Source organism: Argiope bruennichi, chromosome 8 (assembly GCF_947563725.1).
Source record: "Argiope bruennichi chromosome 8, qqArgBrue1.1, whole genome shotgun sequence".
NCBI classification, from domain to species: domain Eukaryota; kingdom Metazoa; phylum Arthropoda; class Arachnida; order Araneae; family Araneidae; genus Argiope; species Argiope bruennichi.
This window is the reverse complement of record NC_079158.1, coordinates 53,478,265-53,498,404: the sequence shown is the minus strand read 5'-3', so window position 1 is coordinate 53,498,404 and position 20,140 is coordinate 53,478,265. Positions and strand designations below refer to the sequence as shown.

General features: G+C 23.4%; 1 protein-coding gene across 1 annotated transcript; it reads left to right on the top strand.

Annotated features, from left to right (window-relative positions):
• The first annotated feature begins 290 nt into the window (after positions 1-290).
• On the top strand, positions 291-20,104 carry LOC129981357 (26S proteasome non-ATPase regulatory subunit 9-like). Its single transcript, XM_056092178.1, has 6 exons — positions 291-637; positions 2,770-2,869; positions 4,767-4,939; positions 11,258-11,359; positions 11,701-11,789; positions 19,281-20,104. Exons 1-6 carry the CDS (start codon positions 524-526, stop codon positions 19,309-19,311), a joined length of 609 nt encoding a protein of 202 aa, XP_055948153.1. The 5' UTR covers positions 291-523; the 3' UTR covers positions 19,312-20,104.
• Positions 20,105-20,140: the final 36 nt, after the last annotated feature.

Sequence of the window (20,140 nt, the reverse complement as noted above, 5' to 3'; positions counted from 1 at the left end):
TAACTTTTATTCTGAAATCAATTTTCTTTCCACAAAAATACTCTAAAATGTCTTTATAAAAATAATAATGATTCTAAGTTTTCTTTTTTAGTCTTTATGGTCTGCCTTTAAGAGTTATATCTATTGTTTTATTCTGCTTTCAGTTTATTATTATCGCTACCTAGCGATAATGAACTATAACATCGATAACTTATATCTTATACTTCAGAAAAAAAAATTTAAAAATATAAATATGCTTTACTTATAGATAATTTTTTATCTCAAAAATTCATTTTTTAAGATTTAAAAACAGTGTGAATCTAAATTTCTGTTCAATTTCATGCAAACTATAAAATGAATTAACTTCTCAACGCAGCTCTTAATTTCAAATGATTTAAGAAAACAACAACATCGCTGCTCTGATCTGTATTTCGGCTTGATATTTTCCTTGTCATTACTATTTTCATTTGTTTCGGTTATTCTAATGATTCATCATTTATAATCAAAATTCATTGCTCTTAAGGATCAAAGATATTTATTCGTAATGGCGAATCAACAAAGAGATACACGCTCTAATTTCGTCTCCTTAGTGAATATAATTGGTAAACGTGATACTATGGAAGCTGAAATTTTAAATCTGCTCGGGGAGTTAAAAAAGGTATTATCTCATCAATAAAATTATATATTATTAAAAATGATATAATTTTTAAGCTTGTGTAATTGTTTTTTTGGAGATAATAATATGTGGAAGTGTTATAAATGCTCTGTGTTTGTCATCCTCCATAACAATAAATTTAATCCATATGTCTCTAATAAATCTGTTCAATATTTAAAAATAATGCAATTAACTATGTCTCCTAATAGATGTAATAGGATTTAAATTGGGTTTTCTAAATAAAATGGAGAAATAATACAAAAATAATCAGTTTTTTTTTTTAAATGCATGGGACTTGATTATACAAATTGCCATTAAATGATCCTCACAGATTAAACAAATGATTTAATTTTCAATAGTATCTAATTTATTTGGGTAATGACTGAGGTTTTCAGAAATCATATATGTATTTATTGGTATGGTAATTATATGTATATTTATTTTAGAATTATTTATTACTATTTACTTTTATGGTATAAGATCAACTTTTGTTTCAGGTTTTTTTTTTTTTTTTTTTTTTTTTTTTTTTTTTTTAAGAAATTGTTTGGCAGTCAACCATTTAAAAATTAATCAAAAATATTAATAACTTTATTAATAGTTAGACATTTTTTGAAGTTTTTTAAAACTATTATTAGTTTTTTTAATTATTAGAACATTTCAATTTTGTTATATATATATATATATATATTTAAAAATAAAAATATTCAAGTTAAAAAATATAATTGTGCTGTATTTTAAATTAATAGACATATATCAAATTTGTTATTAGTGATTTTATAATTGAAAAGTTTCTTTCACACATTTTTTTTTTGTATTTATATCTTTTGTATTTGTTTTATTTTAAAATTTTACATGTTTAAATTATATATAATTCTCTTTTACATATTTCTAACTCAGTATTACTATGGCTGTTAATGAAAAAATAGTTTAGCAGAGTTTTATGAACCTAATATGTTGAATTATAAATTAAGATCAAGCCCATACAAGAGAATTGAGCACATGACAACAAATGGGCCAAATTTTAACTTTTCTATTCAATAAATTGCCAAATGAGTTAATCGTTTTTTTTTAAAATTTCCTATTATATTAGTTTTGTAAGTTTTGGGAATATCTAATTGTGTCTCTAACTAGGATAAATTAAATATGTTATTATTTTTTCCCTTCAAGAAATCATTAATTCTTAAAGTCATCTTAGATTGTTGACTGCCTTTATAATAGATAAAATCATGTGTAGTTTTGGTCCCTTCTTTTTGAAAATTTGCTATTTAAATTTAAATCATCAAGTAGCTTTAATCTTATCTGTTGTGGTCATGAGATTAAATAACTATAGAGAAACAGGAATTTCTTTGCTATTTGCTCTCTTAGATTTTGCAAATCTTTGTAAACTTTGAGAAATAATATATCTGAGTTTCATAATTTTTGCATCTGATATCCTTATTAAGGATAAATGTAACAAATTATAATACCTGATTTGATAATAGTTAGTTGATAAAAAGTTTTTTACAATTTTTCGTCAAGTCTGAATTATGGCAATTATTTTTGTTTCACTAAGCATACCGTAACTGGACTTAGAATATCGAAAGCTATGTCTCAGTCTTTTCGTAAAATAATCCACTATGCCGCAGAAAATGTTGGAATTCTATTCTGTAGTAAAGAGAGATTTTTGCTTGAATGAAAATTGAAGATAAATTGGGCTTCAGATATATCTAACTTGTGCAAGTGCCAGACATAATCTGATAAATTCAATAATTAAGAGTTTGCTATATTAAGAACTATATGCACAAATATTAAGAATTTGTTTTGAAAACTCTTCTTTTTTTGTTAATTAAAAAATGTTTTGTGTGTGTGGGGGGGAGGGTTGCATGCAGTGATTCTTTTCAAATGTGTACATTGAGTTATCCTAATGAGTTATGTTTTAAAATTATAAATAATTGTTATTTTTCTCAAAAGAAAAATTGCTTGTTTTTGTTATAAACTGATTACTTGAGCTATTGATAGTTATAGACTTTAAAATTAAATTATTATTTATAATTTATAGAAAAAATTGTTGCATTTTATTTGGCTCTAAAGATTTTGCAAGTTTATTTGAATTAGCATCAAGTTTAAGTACTGAATTTCAATTTTTAAAATTTCAGCTAAATGTTACTTTGACCGAACCTCTAGTTGATGAAGAAGGTTATCCTCGAAGTGATGTTGATGTTGCTGCTATTCGCCATATCAGACATGAAATTATTTGTAATTATATTTTTTTATTCCTCTGTATAATCTTTAGAAGTTTTACTATATTAATATATAATTTTAAGTAAAATAATATTTGCCTCAGTTATGTTCTTGCTCATATAGTATATATATATATATGAACATAGTTTTGCAGATGTGTGGCTGAAAGGAAGACAAATTGGAAATTTAATTGCAATTTATTTTTTCACGGGAGGCCTTAATTTGTATATAAGGACAAAGGCAGAACATGTATGTTTGTTCACACAAGAGGGACAGTTTGCAAAATGTTTTCCTTAGTACTTTTACTAAGAGATTCTTTTAGGAAATTCTTTCACGCATATTGATTTAGGAAAAGGAATTGTAGGTATCTTTTTAACTAGGCCTTGTATATTGGGGATTTTTTTATCTCTTCTTTTACAATGTAAGAATTCAACCTTAGCAATTTTTTAAAGTGCACATTAGAAATAATTAAATAAAGAGGGATTTGAACAGAAAATAAAAAAAAATTAGAATAAAATAATATGAAATGATTTAAGATAAAAAGTTAGGTGATTAATTAAAATAAAAAATATCATTATGTAATGTAATGTGTGCAATAGTTTTTGTTAAAATAGCTAGAGAGGAGTTGAAATCTTAGTTTTCTTCTTTATTATTGAATAAAAGTTTCATTTTTACCAGTTTTTAAGTGTTTTATTAATTCTACTGATTAGAAAGTAACAACACAATAAAGCAATGCAAGAAAAGGAAAAAAATAAAGGTTTGCAAACATATTTAGACTTAATATAGTGCGATTATTTTGTTAATATTGAAAGATTTTTTTTTTCTCTTATTTAAAGTATGTCTTCGGATCTTGTTTGTATACTTAATTTGTTTGCATGCTTACATTGGCATTTTTACCATTTTCTTTCAGAATCAACTGTGTCTAAACATTTTGGTATAAAAAAAAATCAATTTTTTAAATCATGTTAATATTTAATCTGTATGATTGTTACATTCAATTATGTATCATTTTATATATATTGAAAACATTTTTGATTAATTTTTGAGACACATAATTTGGTGCTGAAGATTTTTTAAAACTGATTTTATTTACAGAAAACAGAAACAACATTTGTTTTTATCTCTTCATTTTTTAAAATGTAATTGTATTGCTGCTTATCTTAACACATTAAATTATGCCAAGGGTATATGCGTAAAATTGAAAATATCTTTTAATTAATTTTATAAGACATTTAAACATTTTAATTAATTAAATTAGGTTGATTTAATTAATTAATATCAACACTTGTCTGAATCTATAAAAGCTGAATTAAGAATGAGAAATATGAAGTATTAATAAGAATTGAGGAAGAAATTATTTAATTCCATTCCAAAAACTTCTTTTGACTTTCTGAGATTTTTTTTTTTTTTTTTTCACACAGTTTCATTTTAGATTTCAATAGTAATCAACTATCATAAAGGCATCCCATCTGTAATCAATCCTTTTGTTTTTATGCCTTCTTATACTTAGTTCTTTATTGTTATTGCGAAATTTTTGGAAAAGGGGAACTGCTTTAATTATATATTATTTACAGCAAAGATAAGTGTAAGTGAAGCAAAATGAGTGTTTCAAATGATAAGGTCCCCATCATTTGAATCATTCTATCTGCAACAACCATTTTCTCATGTGTTGCTTCTTTTCTTTTTTGATATTGTTTGGCTTTTTTATCCTATAAGCACAAGAATATTTCATCACAAATTATTAATTGATATTTGTGTGATTTTATATTTTTTGTTACCAATGCTATGATATATTAAATTTTTTTTTCATTCATCACACAAATTCTTACAAAAATAAATAAATAAAATAAAATTCCTTTTTTTCTCTTGTGATTCATCTATTTGATTTTATCATTTTTGTTTAAATGTGTAGGCAAACAGAATGACTGCAAAGAGTTAACCAGAAGAATTGAAGAAGAATTATATGCTCTTCATGCTGAAGAAAAAATTACACCCAGTGCATCTTGTCTCAATGTACGAGAAGTTTCTTTTAAACCATTTGCTCGAGTTGATTTAGTGGATGAGAATTCACCAGCACAGAAAGCTGTAAGTATAGATAGATAGATGCATATAATAAATATTTTTACAGTTGCAGCTGTATTGTGCATAAAATGAGATCTAATTATTTATTTTTAATTACTTTGTTTTCATTAGCACCTTGCATTCTATAGGATTTCTTATTTTATTAAATTTATAAATTTAGATTATTATTTCTAATTTCATTTGTGGTAAATGCTCAAGTCTTGTTTTATTATTAATTTTTTATTTTTGAAAATCATTTTAATCAATTAAAAGTCTGTATTTAAGTTTGTATGTTGGAAAGAAGTACATTTAAAAACTTGCCATTAAACATACATAAAGTGTTAACAATTTTATAAGCAGTTGTTGAGAAAATTTATCCGATTGTGCTGAAAACAAAAAAGATTAAATTTTTTTAATCATATAAAAATTCTCCTCGAAAATGTATTCATTTGGAGTTTTTAAAAGATTTTTCTGTTAATTTTACTTTTAGATAAATGGCGAATTTAAATTATTTTGACAAGTTAAATAATCTTATGTTTAAAGTATTGGTGTGCAATTATTTATTATATATGATTTTTATTAATAATTTTGAAGTACTGAATAAACTTGTCTTACTTTAACTTCTTCTATTGCATATTTTTTCGTACATAGAAGGTTTAGAATTAAATTGAATCAAGTCTATGAAATTCATTACTAAAAAAACAAATCCCAAAGTTGAATGATAGTGGATTTTTAATTGTTATTGCTACCTGGTAAATACAATATGAGTAATGAACTTGAATCATATTTATACAGAAAATAACATATCTAGGCTACCTTGGTAGTGTTAGTAAAAAATACAGAAAACATAGACTTGTTTAACTTTGAAGCCTCCTTGCATACTACATATTAAACCTTACCAATCTCTACAGTATTCATTTAGGAATCAGTTGCTTGGTAGTTAACAAATTCATTCTAGAAACTAAAGGACTTAGAAAAAAAATCATAAAACTGAGTGCTCTTAAAGATGGCGATAGATTGTCCTAATTTTCACTGCATAATCAATTCTATATAGCCATGTTAAGCTACTTAAAATTTTCTAATCTGATATTTCCTACTAACTAATGATTTTTGGATAACAAATATCTTAAGTATATCATAGATACTAATGTGCTAAGCAGCAATTAAAAAAGTCTTGAATCTAAATATAGACTACGTGTAACATGTTATTTTAAAGTTGCATTTAAATATATTTCTTTTTATCATATCATCATATGTGTATTATCATCCTTTCATATCTGTTGCTTTTATTCATTCATGTTAAAGGATAGATTTGTCTTCTATTCTGAGTAGGATTGTACTAATTTTTTAATTTATCAAAAAAAAAAAAATCGCTTTTTCAGTATCAGTTTTTGAAAAATGTTGTTTTATCAGTATCATGAATCATGGTTCTTGGATGAATCGTATTACTATGCAAGTAACTTGCGTTTTCGATTTTATTTTGGTTTCCGGTTTGTGGTTTTTTTTTTTTACTTTTATACTTAATTTTTTGTTAATAATTCTATAAATACTGTCATATTTTTATATATAAAAAAATACTTGTTTTAAGCATTCTTTTTTCTGTTCTCTAATTGAATGATACCATCAACAAATTTATGTTTAAATATGTATCTTATTTTTATTTGCATTTTCAATGCAAGTAAACTTTTTATGCTTTTTTCATTCTAATCATGTGGAATATTTTCCAGAATTAATGGTAAAGTAGTTCTGTAATAATTTTTAATACCTTTATGAATCAAATTTAAAAATTGCACAAATAATTGAACTCCCAATGTACTTGTTCAGAAACAAATGCTAAAAATTATTTAATTAAAAAAAACTTATAGCATTTATCCAATTAATTACAGTCCAATTAAAACATTAAATAAAATATTAATTATTATTTCAATAAAAATACCTTAGTTTGAAATTGTAAGCAAATATGTTTAATTTGAATGTTGCCATTTTTTCCCAATCATTATTTTTTTGTTTAATTCTTTCTATACAAGTTTTTATAAATCTAAATTTTGTAATGTATTTTAAAAATTTACTAATGCATATACATTGTAAAGCAACAAATTTTGATTTAATGGGGTTTTTTTTTTTGGAAGTCCGTTTTTAATTTACTATAATTTTTTAAAAACATTTTTACTGTCAAAATTGGAATTAAAAAAAAAATCTTTGTATTGTTGTTCAAGGCAGCCAAGGGCACGGAGAATGCGACTTATTATTTAAATTTTCTTAATAAATAATGCAAACTCCTTTCAGTAAAGAATACAAATGTTATATCATATTGTAAGATTGTACACTATTAACAACTAAATGTATTCACGATATATAGAGTGATTGTTCCATGAGGGAAAAAAAAGAAACTTTGTTCAAAATTAATATAGCAGATTAGTATAGCAGATCTTCGATTCGGTTCTGATCGAGCTTTCGATACATGTCGGACTGCAGATACGTATTGAATTTTCGATACATGTAGGGCTGCAGATACGTATCGAATTTTTGATTTCAAGATTTGGGTATTGGTTGAATTTTCATGACTAAAGAAAATCAATCATGGCAATGTTTTGTGTACATTTTTTTGGATTTGAAGACATTGTTTTATATATTGGTGGAAAATATTTGTTTTTCTTTTTAATTCACACGCTTTTTTTGCTGTTTTATATTGCTAAAAGTATATAGTTTTTCTTGTTTTTTATGTCGTTAAAAAATGTTTTTTTCTAATTTTATAATATATTTTTATTGTAGTATTTTATTTTTAATTTTAGATAAAGATTATTTTTATTTTTATTTCTCTGATTTACTTTGCTTTATGTGATCAGATCATATGTTGTGCTTTTTTCAAATTTACATGCAGTTCAAAATATTTTTTTTTTCTTTCCCTTTTGTTATTCATGTTTTTTCTTTTCAAATATACAGTATTTTAAAATGATTTAAAAATTCCTGCATTCTATTAGCATTCTATTCCTGCATTCTATTTTTTTTTTTTTTTTGTAAAATTATTATTTCTCTGTTTTTAATGTAAAAATATTTTAGTGGTAAATTTCCAATCTTTTACCTGCTTTTTATATAATCTTCTTCTTTTTTTTTTTTTTCTTCTTTTTTTCTTCTTTCATTTTCACGTTTATTTTAATTTTTCATATTCTATTTAATTTTTTTTTTAATTTCATAATGTGGAAATTTGCTTATAGAATAATTAGAAATAATAGATAATTAGTTAGAATTTTAATATTCAGAAACATAGTGTTAGTTATTTTTTCACTGAATTTATATTAATGATAATATATATTGGCATATTTTTCTTTTATTTGATCATGATCAAGCCCTTTTCGAAAATTTTTAATGTATTTCATCATTTGTCCATAAATAAATTTACCTTCCATAATATGTGTAAAGATGTTTTATACATTTTAGAATTATTATTTTTTGGTCTTTTTGAATTTTGAAATAGTAAATTGAATGATTTATTTTAATTATCTAATATGCCTATTGTTAAAAGTCTAGTGCATATTTAAATTGAATCTATCAATAATAGTATTTAAATATGAATAAAAATTTATATAATTCATAGAAAAAATTAATTTTTGAAGACATTAGATTTCGAATTCAGATTTTATTAAAACTGTTTCATTTTATTTGTTAAATTCATTATTATGTCGTCTTTCTTTTTTTTTAAATGATGAATGAAAGAAACTGAATTTTTAAAATTAGCAGTAAAAAAGCTAAAATTAAAAAATTATTATATTATTGAAATAAATGTAATGTCATAAATTGTAATAAGCAGGCATTGCTTTGGCATTGATACTCTTTATTAAAAGAATTTTTACACAATTATTTTCTAACTTTTTTTATTGAACACGAATATTTTTATTACGTAAAATGAAAATTCTTTTTATTTTGGAGTTGTTCTGATTAGCCACTTTGTTAAGAGAGGCTATTTATAATTTATAACAGCTATAACAAATAATGGTATCGCGATATATCGAAAAATATCGATATGGGTTGGATGATATATATATCGATGAAGAAGTTCGGCTATTGCCCAGCCCTATTTTGAGTTGGGATCACTATTCAGAGAAAGAATTTTTTTTTCTTTAAGAAATTAATGAATCTATTACTATTATCAGTTAAATACTCTGGTCTTTTCTTTATAAATATATCTTTATTTTGGTTTGATCTTGATTGAAAATTTTTTCATAGTTGCTAGATTTAATTTAACTGATAATTTTTAGAGATAACAATAAAAACTTATAAAATAAGATTAGATTCTTTCATTGTGAAGCTTTTCTCTTGTGTAAATAGTAATTAAATTGTGAACCACTTATGGCAATTAATTAAAAATATATTTACCTAATGTATAGATTTTCTGAATGATTTTACTTCACATTTGGTCCATGAGTATGGAATCTACCGAGTATACAAATATACAGTGAATATTTCAAAAGTTGATGATTGCAAACTCTATAAATTGTATTTTAATTCTGAATGCATTATTTTGTGAAGGGATAAATTAATTTTAAAAAATGCAATCGGAGATTTTCCAAATATATATGCTGCATTGGTAGTCTTTGTTTCTTAAAAATTTTCTGCATAAAGCTATTTTTTAAGTAGATTTTTTTAAAATTAAATAAATTTTACTGCTTTTTGAAAGTTCAAAATTAAATAAGGAAACAAAATACCATTTAATTATAATGAAAAGTAAACTAGTTTTGAAATAACTATTTAGGAAATTTTAATGAGATTTTCCTTATCAGAGTGAACATTTTTAATGATTTATTTTTCACAGAGGTGTAGTGATTGTTGAAAGAGCATTTTATTAAATTTATCATCTCAATTGTTCTATATGGTCTATAATTTAAGAAGCATTCTTTAAACTTAAATTAATTTTATATTTATTTTTTATTACCAAGTTTCATTGTAATGTGATTGTTTCTAGTCATTAGTTATATTTATTTAAACATTAATTGCCTGTGGCAACCAGCTCATACATTGAAAATATTGGTTATATTAATTTTTTTTTAAAGTAACAAGCTAAAACAAATGTTAAACTGTTAATTTAATAGTCTTCCATTTGCTGTATTTATTGTGTGCATAATTTATCTCAACAGAGACAAACTGCATGGCATCATAATGTTAATAACTTAATCGTCTAGTTCAATTATCTTCTATCTTTTGGAGTTCTGTAACTTCACTTTTCTTATTTATCAAGGTAAAGTGCACAGATATTATACAATCCTTCTACTTTAGATTTCAAGAGTGGGAGAAAAATTAAGTTGAATATTTAATGAAATAGTGCTGACTTTATTAATTTCAATGTAATAATCAAATCTATTAATTAAAGTTATGTAAAACTAAAATAAAAAAATTAAATATTTTTAAAAGATTACCAAACAATAAATTAGTAGCATTAACTGAAAATTGTTTAGATTTTAAAATGATATAAAAATAAATTTTGTGCAATAATATTTTCCAAAGTTAGGTTGGAAAGAATGTCAATTTTGGTAAATTTTTAATTTATTAAAATTCTAGTTAAAACGTAAAAAATTGTTTGTAATAACTTTATAGGCCATTAAATACAAAATAAGCAAGATAAGCGTCAATCAGAAACTAAATCTATTTTATTAATAGTGCACTTGATTGGTTGCTGCTAGATATACTTATTTAGATATACAAAAGAAGTTAAATGGGGGGCTGGCATCATAGCTCATTATAAATATTATTACAGTTCCACAGTGCACATTCCTTTCTTTCAAAGTATATATGTGCCAAGTTGAGTAATTTCAGATCAGATGGTCTGGTCTGTAGAGCATCAACACATATGCATTTATACACATAACATGCATGCACAAACAACTTTATTATATGTAGAGATTTTTCTATATTCATGAATGATGAAATTGTTCTGAATTGATATTAATTTCCATGATGTGATTAATTTGTGATTATAGGTCTTAATAAAAGAAACTAGTAGGTTTAATGATTTGTCTGTGCAAGAAAAAGTATGAAAGCTGTTCTTGCGATTAAACTCAATATTTGATTGCTAGTTTATATGGTTATAATGCTTGTGGATTTTATGAAGAAAAATATTTTTGGAAAAGAAGCAAACCAATGAGAAATAAAAGATTTATTTTCATGAATCCATTATCCTGTAATTGGAATTAAAAATGTACTAAAGTTTAGCACACACTGCTATTTGTTACAAATTCTGGTTATTAAAAGTTGTAATTTTTTCATTTTGAAATGTTTGACAATTGACATGCAGCACATTATATGTTTTTTTTAAGAATACATTTCCTCAGTTTAAAATATTTCTTTCAGGATCTGAGAGTTGGGGACCTTGTTGTCAAATTTGGTAGCTTAAAGTATAAGAATTTTGAAAATCTTTCTGCTGTTGCCCGTCTTGTGACTGAAAGTCTAAGGGTAAGATTTTGTAATTTTTAAAAACTTTAACGAATTTTAATTTGCTCTTTTTTACATTTTTAAATGTGATTTCAAGGAACTAAAAATTATGATGTTGTTTAAGTATAACAATTCTTACTTTTAATATTTCTAAATATCTGAGAAATTATTGCAATAAAGTTTTTGTATTTTAATTTTTTAAGATATTAAATTTTTACTGTATATTCTGTGCAAATTTAATAAATTTAGATAATTTATTCTTTCCTATTTTTTGAAATATAACTTCCAATTAATAACTCCTTTTGGTTGTATTGATTTCATTCAAAAGATGATTTCTCTCATTTTTACCTTTATTTACTTAGAAACCAATCCATGTGAATGTTCTGAGATGTGATAAAGTTGTTCCTTTGATTCTCGTTCCTGATGAATGGAGTGGGAATGGATACCTTGGGTATGATCTTATTATTATTTTATTTTTCAATGGAATATTTCAAAGGATATTAAATCTTCTGTTTTAATTTTATGTATTTTTATTTATAAAATTAGAACTATGATTATATTTAGAGAGTGATAAAGTACTTATAACACATGAAGGAACTGTTTTACTTGTATGTCTCCTTGCTTTTTATTTCAATATATATGTATTCATTTATAAAAGAAATTCTTTGTGCTGTCTGCTCTACGAATTCTTTAAAAATTTTTCTCAAGAGTTATGAATTATTCTGTTTAAAAATGATTAATAATAATCTATTTATATATGAATGTAATTATTATATTTATATTTTACAGCATAATAATAATTTGAAACAATATGCATCAGTATGTTAAATATTATTATGTTTAACTTTCATTAAGTTAGCTAATAATGTAAACAAAAGAAGGGAAAATAATTTTAGTTAAATATCATATGAGGGGGAAAAAAAGGAGCTCAAAATTTGCTTTTGTTTAAAATGTTGCTGCAAGTGCATGTTTGAAAGAAGGATATTGGATGAATTTACATATTCTAATACTTTTTCTCTCTTTTCGATGTTTATTTTTCTCTTATTTATGTTTGATAAAATTTTTAGATATTTTTTTAAATGTTGAAGGGCCTAAATAAAAGGTAATACAAAATGTGCACCTTGCATAATGTGCCTTTTCTTCTGGTTTGTTATATCGATAATTCAAATTTGCTCAGGAGGAAATTAAAATTTATGATGTATTTTTATTAATATTTATTTATTTTGAGTATTTGCAAGTTGTTACTTTTAAGCATTCATGTTTAATTATATTTAGCATTTCAAGATTTTTGTGCAAGAATTTATAAGTTATTGAAGTAGTTTAATATTTGTAATTGATTTTTTTTTCAAAGAGATGGGCCTTTATTGTAGAAAAATGTATTTACTGGTAAAATATATATATATATATATATATATATATATTGGCTTAAAGTCTTGACTAATGTGTAGAATTTTATTTCCAGTTGAATTGAAGTTATTCTTAAACAGATAATTTTTCATTTATTTTTTCAATCTTAAAATTTCATACATATTCTATTAAATTAGTTATAATGATTAGAGCAGTAATGATTATTGGAAAAAAGAAATGCATAAATATATATAATATTCAATAATATATTATATTAAAAATATATAATATTCAATAATATATTATATTAAAAATATATAATATTCAATAATATATTATATTAAAAATATGTAATATTCAATAATATATTATATTAAAAATATATAATATTCAATACTTAGCAATTAAGGAATCTAAAAAATAACATTTGCTGTAATTATCTGTAAAATATTACAAAAATACATTAAAATATATGGCTGTCTTACTATTTTTGCTTATACACCAGAGAAATAAAGTGTTAAAAAATATATGATCATGTTTAATAAAATTAGCAAGAAAAATATATAAGGAGGGAGAGAGGATATTAAAATGTGATTCTATACTTAATAATTAATTATCTTAGTTTTTTCTTTATTTTTTTTAAATTCTTTATGCACACCATCTTTGGTAATCAGCTTATTTGACCAGGCTATTGACTTTTTTAGCAGCAAAATGATTAATATGGAAATGCATTAAAAAAATTCAATTTGTTGTTTGATACAACCAGGTAAATTTACATCATAAATTTACTATGTAAATTTATGATACATGTAAATTTAAGTGAATCAGTTTGCTACAAATTACTGGGGTGCAATTTTTTTTAAAAATTATTATTAGGGAATAAAAGCAACAGTGAAATCCTACTTTGAATGTAATATCCTAGAAGGACAGTTTTTTTAAGTTTAATACTTGCAAAAACATGCAATTGAGTATTTTAATGGATGAATTTGACATCCGTCATAACAGTGTTTCAAATTGAAACCAAAGTAAATTAAATATATATGCATATTTTAAAAATGTGTGTGAATGAAATTAATGTCATTTGAAAGGTAATTTTTTAGAATTAAAATAATACAAAAATTATTTTTATAAGAAAATAGTTTGAAAAATATGGATAGCAGTTTCTATGAGCAAGTTTTAGCGATTATCTATCTGACAATAGTTAAACCTATTTTCCTGTTGCATTAAAATTTTATTGTGTTTCTATCATCTGGACTACACTACATTTAGAGTCATAACATATAAACAGATAATTCTCTCAAAGAGTAATCTATATGAAATTAGGATAAGTCATAGAAATTTTGAATATCTACTATTAACTGTTGTACTCTTAATAATTGTAAATTCTTAGATGTTATTTCACAATGATGTTATTTTTGTTTCATTCATTATACTTTGCGTTGATATTTTAATCGTTGAAATTTGGATCTTTTAACTGTAACATTTACCCTACAATTTATTTTTCCGAATGTTTAATTTTTATAAATGGAAATAAATCCTGTCTTTAAATTAAAAATGTCGCCTTTGATAGTTTATGGATTCTATTTGAGTTGATATAATGATTTTTTTGGTAATAATTAAAAAACCCACCAGAATATAACGCAGCTGTAATTGTGCTTTTGCCCTGATTTTTCATGGGGAAAGTCTAGCCATTTTTACTAATATGATGGGAAAAAATATCTTTTACAAGACATGCTTATATTGCACTATTTACATAGTTAAAGAAAACTGAGTTATATGACTTCTATGCTTAAAAACTATAAATTTAAAAACTGTTCATTACAAAAAAAAAAAAAAAAGTGTTTGCTTTATATTCTTTCTAGTTGCTTTTGGTGATCAGCCAGTATTAATGCTGGCTAAAATTTTCAAGTAAATATTTTATGTAACTTCAGGAAATGCTTCTTCAGAAAATATTTGATACTCCTATAATTCATTTATACTATCGTGAAGATCTTAAGCTGTTCTGTTCAATGTATTATGTATTTTTCTTATTTTCTATGAGCTCCTGTAAAATTTTAACTTTAAAGTCTAAAATGACTTAATTGCAATTAATATATAAAAAAAATTTTTTTTCCCCTAAAACCAAGGTTTTTTTTTTTTTTTTTTTTTTTTTTAATGTGAGTACTGAAGACAGTCTGATGTGCACTGCAGAATAATTTTTCATAATTTATGTAATATTTCAAAGAATTATTTGATACAAATTTCTCAGATACTTCATAAAATTAAATTTTTAGTTTTATTATCAAAAGGATTTAAATAATGTAAATAGTACTATTTTATTTTGTTTCGGTCTATAAATATACTTCAAAAATTATGAAATCTAAATTTTATACAGTCTTTTTGGTCCTAAGGAATCATAATCTGAAAAATAGTCTAGAAACTCCAACTTTTAAATAAATAAATGAACATTTCTATTTTCTGTGATCAAATCTGTCCAATTTATAAATTTTGAATATAACAATTTTAGAACAATCAACATTTTCATAATCTTAGGCCAAACAATCTAGAGAAACCATGGGTGGTAATTGGCATATCTTCTTTGAAGTGGTCTAAAATTGAATAATAATATTCAATTTTCATAAATCAATCAGTTTTAGTGATTGATTTAGTTAGGTGGAGTGCAACGGTTTTTTAAAATAATAGCGTCTCAAGGATATTTGATTAAATATGAATAATAAACCAGAGGATCTAGAAAAAAATTTTAAATTCATAATTCACTAGAGCATTTATTCAATCAAGTTACATAAAATATAAAGATTTACTTCATTTAACCATTTTAATAAATGTGTGTCTATTACTAAAGATTTACAAATTAGCTGTTGAGCCCTGAATTGAATGGATATCCTGTATATATTAAACTATGTTTGCCTTTAATGAAACTGATTTATTGAATTAATAATATAAATATTGTAAAAAATCATAAAATTTTTTCTTACACTTATTTTTTAGAAATTAAATATAAGGATATTACTTCCATATTTCATATCATACAGACGCATGCTAAAAATTACTTTTCGAAATTTAATTTGCAATTACAGTTAACTTATTTTTTTAAATTTGAGCTTTTGTTAATGTTATGGCAACAGGTTGATAAAAGATTTTTTTGCTATGCACACCTACATTGAATTTTATTTTTATTTCCTGCGAAATAAATTTGTTGAAAAATATGGTTAAAATATAGTTTTAAAAATTCATTAAAATAGAAATTTAATTTAAAGGTTAAAACTTTCATATCATTAAAAAGATAATTTTTTGAACTTTTAACTTCACGTAAACATCATTTTTGTGTTTTAATATTTTTGGAAGTTATAGTGGGAAAACGCCAACATTTCTCTTAATTTTTAATTACAAATTTCTAATTAGAAATTTAAAAAATTGCCCCGAAGTGCTTATTTTGGAATTCCAAGGTATATATGTGCTAAATTTATGTAGGTCAAATGATCTGGCATGTAGAGTGCCAGCATACATGCACACACACACATATTCTGCTTTATTATAAGTATAGATTTCTTTACATCTCTTTGGAACATGCTATAAAAACATCATATTTGATCATATAAGTTTTATAAATATAATTTTTTAATAAAACATTTTGAGTACTATATCAATAAATATGTAATATTGTTATTTATTTATTTATTTTACATTGAGGAGAAAATCAACTTTTATGAATAAATTTGCAAGATTTCTTTATATTTATGTATATTAACATTTTAATTTTTTAAAATGTGATTTCAAAATTAAAATATATGCCTTATATTTAATTTATTTCTGGATATAAGCTGATTTCTGCAATTTATGAAAGCAGTCATTTCATGTATCATATAGATTTGGCTCTTTCTGGAGCCATTGACTAAATAAATAAATAAATAATATAAAAAAATGGTATTTTCTATTTGAAATCCATTAATAATTGCATGTATTTCTATAGAATTATTAAAAATTGTGAAGTTGATTTTCAGACTTTTTGATAAGTCTATTATAAACTTTAGGGAAGAGAATTTACTTAAAAAATTGGTAACCATATTTTTTTTATTATCCATTTTTACTTCTTTTCTTTAAATATATATGTATTTTTTCAAAGTGGAGTTTGAGTTCAAAATCTTAATATGAAATACCTAGCATAGTATTTTTTTGCTCTGTAAAAAAAAATTTTGTATCTTGTAAATATGTTATACTTCCATGATATTATGTGAAAAAATATGTATAATAATGTGAGATGTAAATCACTTTACTTTCACTGACAATTTGAATAAGTTCAAACATAAATATATTTTTATAAGAATTTACAGTAGAAATTTCACCTTGTGAAAAAAGTTGCTTATTAGTTTTGTATGGTAGAAATTTATCACCGTCATGCTATACATTTTCTATTTCTTTTTATGAAATTCTAAATAAATTTTCTGTATGCTTGCTAGTTTATCAATAAATATCATGTACATTTGAAAATTATGTAATATCTTGCAATGAGATATTTGCTATAATGACATATATTAATTTTAATGTCAGAGGTTTTTCAAAAAATTATTTGTTTGATTTGAAATGAATTAGCTACACCTTTATTGATAATCGCATTTATAAACAGGCATAAAGTTGTGCATTTAATAATTTTTTTTTTTACTCTTTTATTTATGTGAATTTTTGTTTTTTGGAATGTTCTTCTCAGATCTTGTCTATGCATTATAGATCAACAGCTTTATTTCTGTTGTATAATTTTTGTATTATAGAAGGGGAGAGAGAATTTTCCATTTGAAATCGAAATAGATTTTTTTAAATAGAAATGCTTTAATTTGGTTACTGGTTTTAATATACACAGAGCAATTATTTTAAAATAATTTTAATAATTACATAATAAATTGTATTATATCATAAAGCATATTATATTAGTAAATTATTAAATAGTTGAATGCCAACAATCCATATGGATATGAATTTTTAATTCTCAAGTCAATAATATGTCAACTTGTTTTAATTTATTTTTCTCTTAAATGACTCCCAATTACACAAATTGTATACATTTTTAATGCTTAATTTTTCATAAATATTTTTGTAGGAATTTATATACAAAAATAATTTGTTTTAAATAAAAATAGATTTGAAACATGAAAATAAATATTTAAGGTAAAATAATAAACTCTGATTTTTTGTATTGCAAAATTAATGGTAATGAAGTAATATATTTTGCGCTCATAAAGACATATAAAGCTGCCTTTGGTGACCAGCTGGTTTTCTTGAAATATTAATTATATTTAGTTTTAATTAAATTGCTTAGATATAATTTCATGTATATGATTCCATGAAATTGTCAGATATTAAAATAATATCATACTAATTAACTAACCAATTCATTGCGTACATGAGTCTCTAATATAAGCCAGTTCCTTAAAATGATGGAGCTATTAAAAATGCAAATATGCAGTTCTTTTATCTTCTAAATTCCGTAATATTGCAATTTTATTTAAAAAAAAGATAGTCCCATGACATCATAAGGCTTTTATAAGCATAAATATTTTCATCTGTCTTCTAAATTTTACGATATTGTAATTCGACTTTTTTTTTTTTATCACTCTTGTTAACTACACTTAGATATTAAATAGAAATTTACTTTTTTTAACTTTCAACAATGTAAAAGAATTGAAAGATTAAATTATGAATGTAATTAAATTATGTAATGTTAGAAATTAGTTTTAAAAAATTTATTTAAAAATTTGTCTAAATTCTGCAAAAATTCCCACGATTATTAAAATGGTATTATTAAAGAGGATTTTTGATATTTTAAAATGGTGTAAAATTCATTTTTGTGCAATAATATTTGTTATTCAAAAAAAGACCAAAATTCAAATTAATTTTTAATTTATTAAAATTTTAATTAAAATTTTATTGCTTACATTCCCACCCTATAAGGTATAATGCATCAGATTTGTAGTGCCAACATGCACACACATCTTTATTAGTAGTAGGAAGAGAAAATATTCCAAAAGATAATAAAGAAAATAAAATTACTCATATTAATTTATTTTAATCGATATAAGCATTGTATTTTTTTTTTAAAAAATAAGTTTCTATATGCGTTTTTAATTTCAGAAATGATTCCAGTATAGCATCGATTGATGCTTTTCATTTTTAATTTAAAGAAATTCATATTAGAAAAATGTTACTGGCATAACTAAATTCCAGCATGTTGAGAACACTTAATGTACATTTCCCATTTTATAATGGGATTAAATTTATTCCAAGTGCTGAAATTTTTTTATTGGTAATATAAAGCAATGATAATATAAAATAATAAAATTGCCATTTTGTAAATAATATCATCTTACAATTATGAATATATATAATATATAATATGAACTATTAGGATTGCATATGTCTTGCAGGCTTCCACTCACTAAGTTGAATAATGTAGTAATTTCTAATAAATTACTACACTATTGTATAAAATGTCTTATTGTGTAATTTGCATTAAGATTTACTGTTTAATTCATGAATTTAATCATATTATTATAGAATCTGTTGGGTTTCGATGATGCGTTTCTAATTGCAGTTTTTCTTACAGTTGCAGGATACATCCAATCATGGATTCTTGAAGGGATATCAGAAATTCTTTGGCTTAAATTATTCCTCAATGAATTTGTTGTTTATTGTTGTACAGTCATTTGTCTGATGTGATTTGACTTCAAGTGTTGTGTACATATGTGCATTTGTATTAAGTTTCCACATCACTATCTTGTGTCGTTTTAAATAAGGAATTATCATCGTGGTTTGTGATATGTCAAAATTTTATTGATTGATGTTATGCATGTTAAATGTTGTGTTGAGTGTCAAAAATTAATTCCTCAATATTAAATCTATGTTATAAAAACAATGTTGCACTGTGTGTAAATGTGTTTAATTATAACTTATTCATCTGTAATGTAGAATTTTTTATTTATTAATTTAATCTGTAGTTATAATTATAGTGATTGATAATTTGACAATACCTAGAATGTGCTCTTTGGTGAATATTGTAATATATGTTCTTTCATTTCAGACTTAGTTTCATTAGTCAGTATAATGATTACTTGTGTTAAAAATTAAATTATCCTCAAGTATATCTATTACATTCAGTAGTAGCTTATGCATGTTAAGGATTTTCTGTATTGATATGATATATGTAGCTATCACTATTTTATCAACTTAAGGTGTCACCAACTATACATAATTTTTTTTAATTTTGGAGTATATAATTTGTTTTCATTATTAGAGATGAAATTCATTTCATTGGCTTCTGAAAATCAATTTTATTTTATTCAGTAGTATTCTCATCTGGATTTAAATTGGGTCTACCTTATAACACATGTATATAAAATTTTATGTGGTTTGGCATTATTATATTCTTATATTATAAACCAGAAGAAATTATTAACTTCCTATATA

What these genes read in the sequence shown, in the direction of transcription:
- LOC129981357 (XM_056092178.1), top strand. Translation starts at nt 524, where the DNA reads ATGGCGAATCAACAAAGAGATACACGCTCTAATTTCGTCTCCTTAGTG. An exon ending in TATCAGACATGAAATTATTT is followed by an intron (nt 2,870 to 4,766) that starts GTAATTATATTT and finishes TTAAATGTGTAG; the next exon opens with GCAAACAGAATGACTGCAAA. An exon ending in ATTCACCAGCACAGAAAGCT is followed by an intron (nt 4,940 to 11,257) that starts GTAAGTATAGAT and finishes TATTTCTTTCAG; the next exon opens with GATCTGAGAGTTGGGGACCT.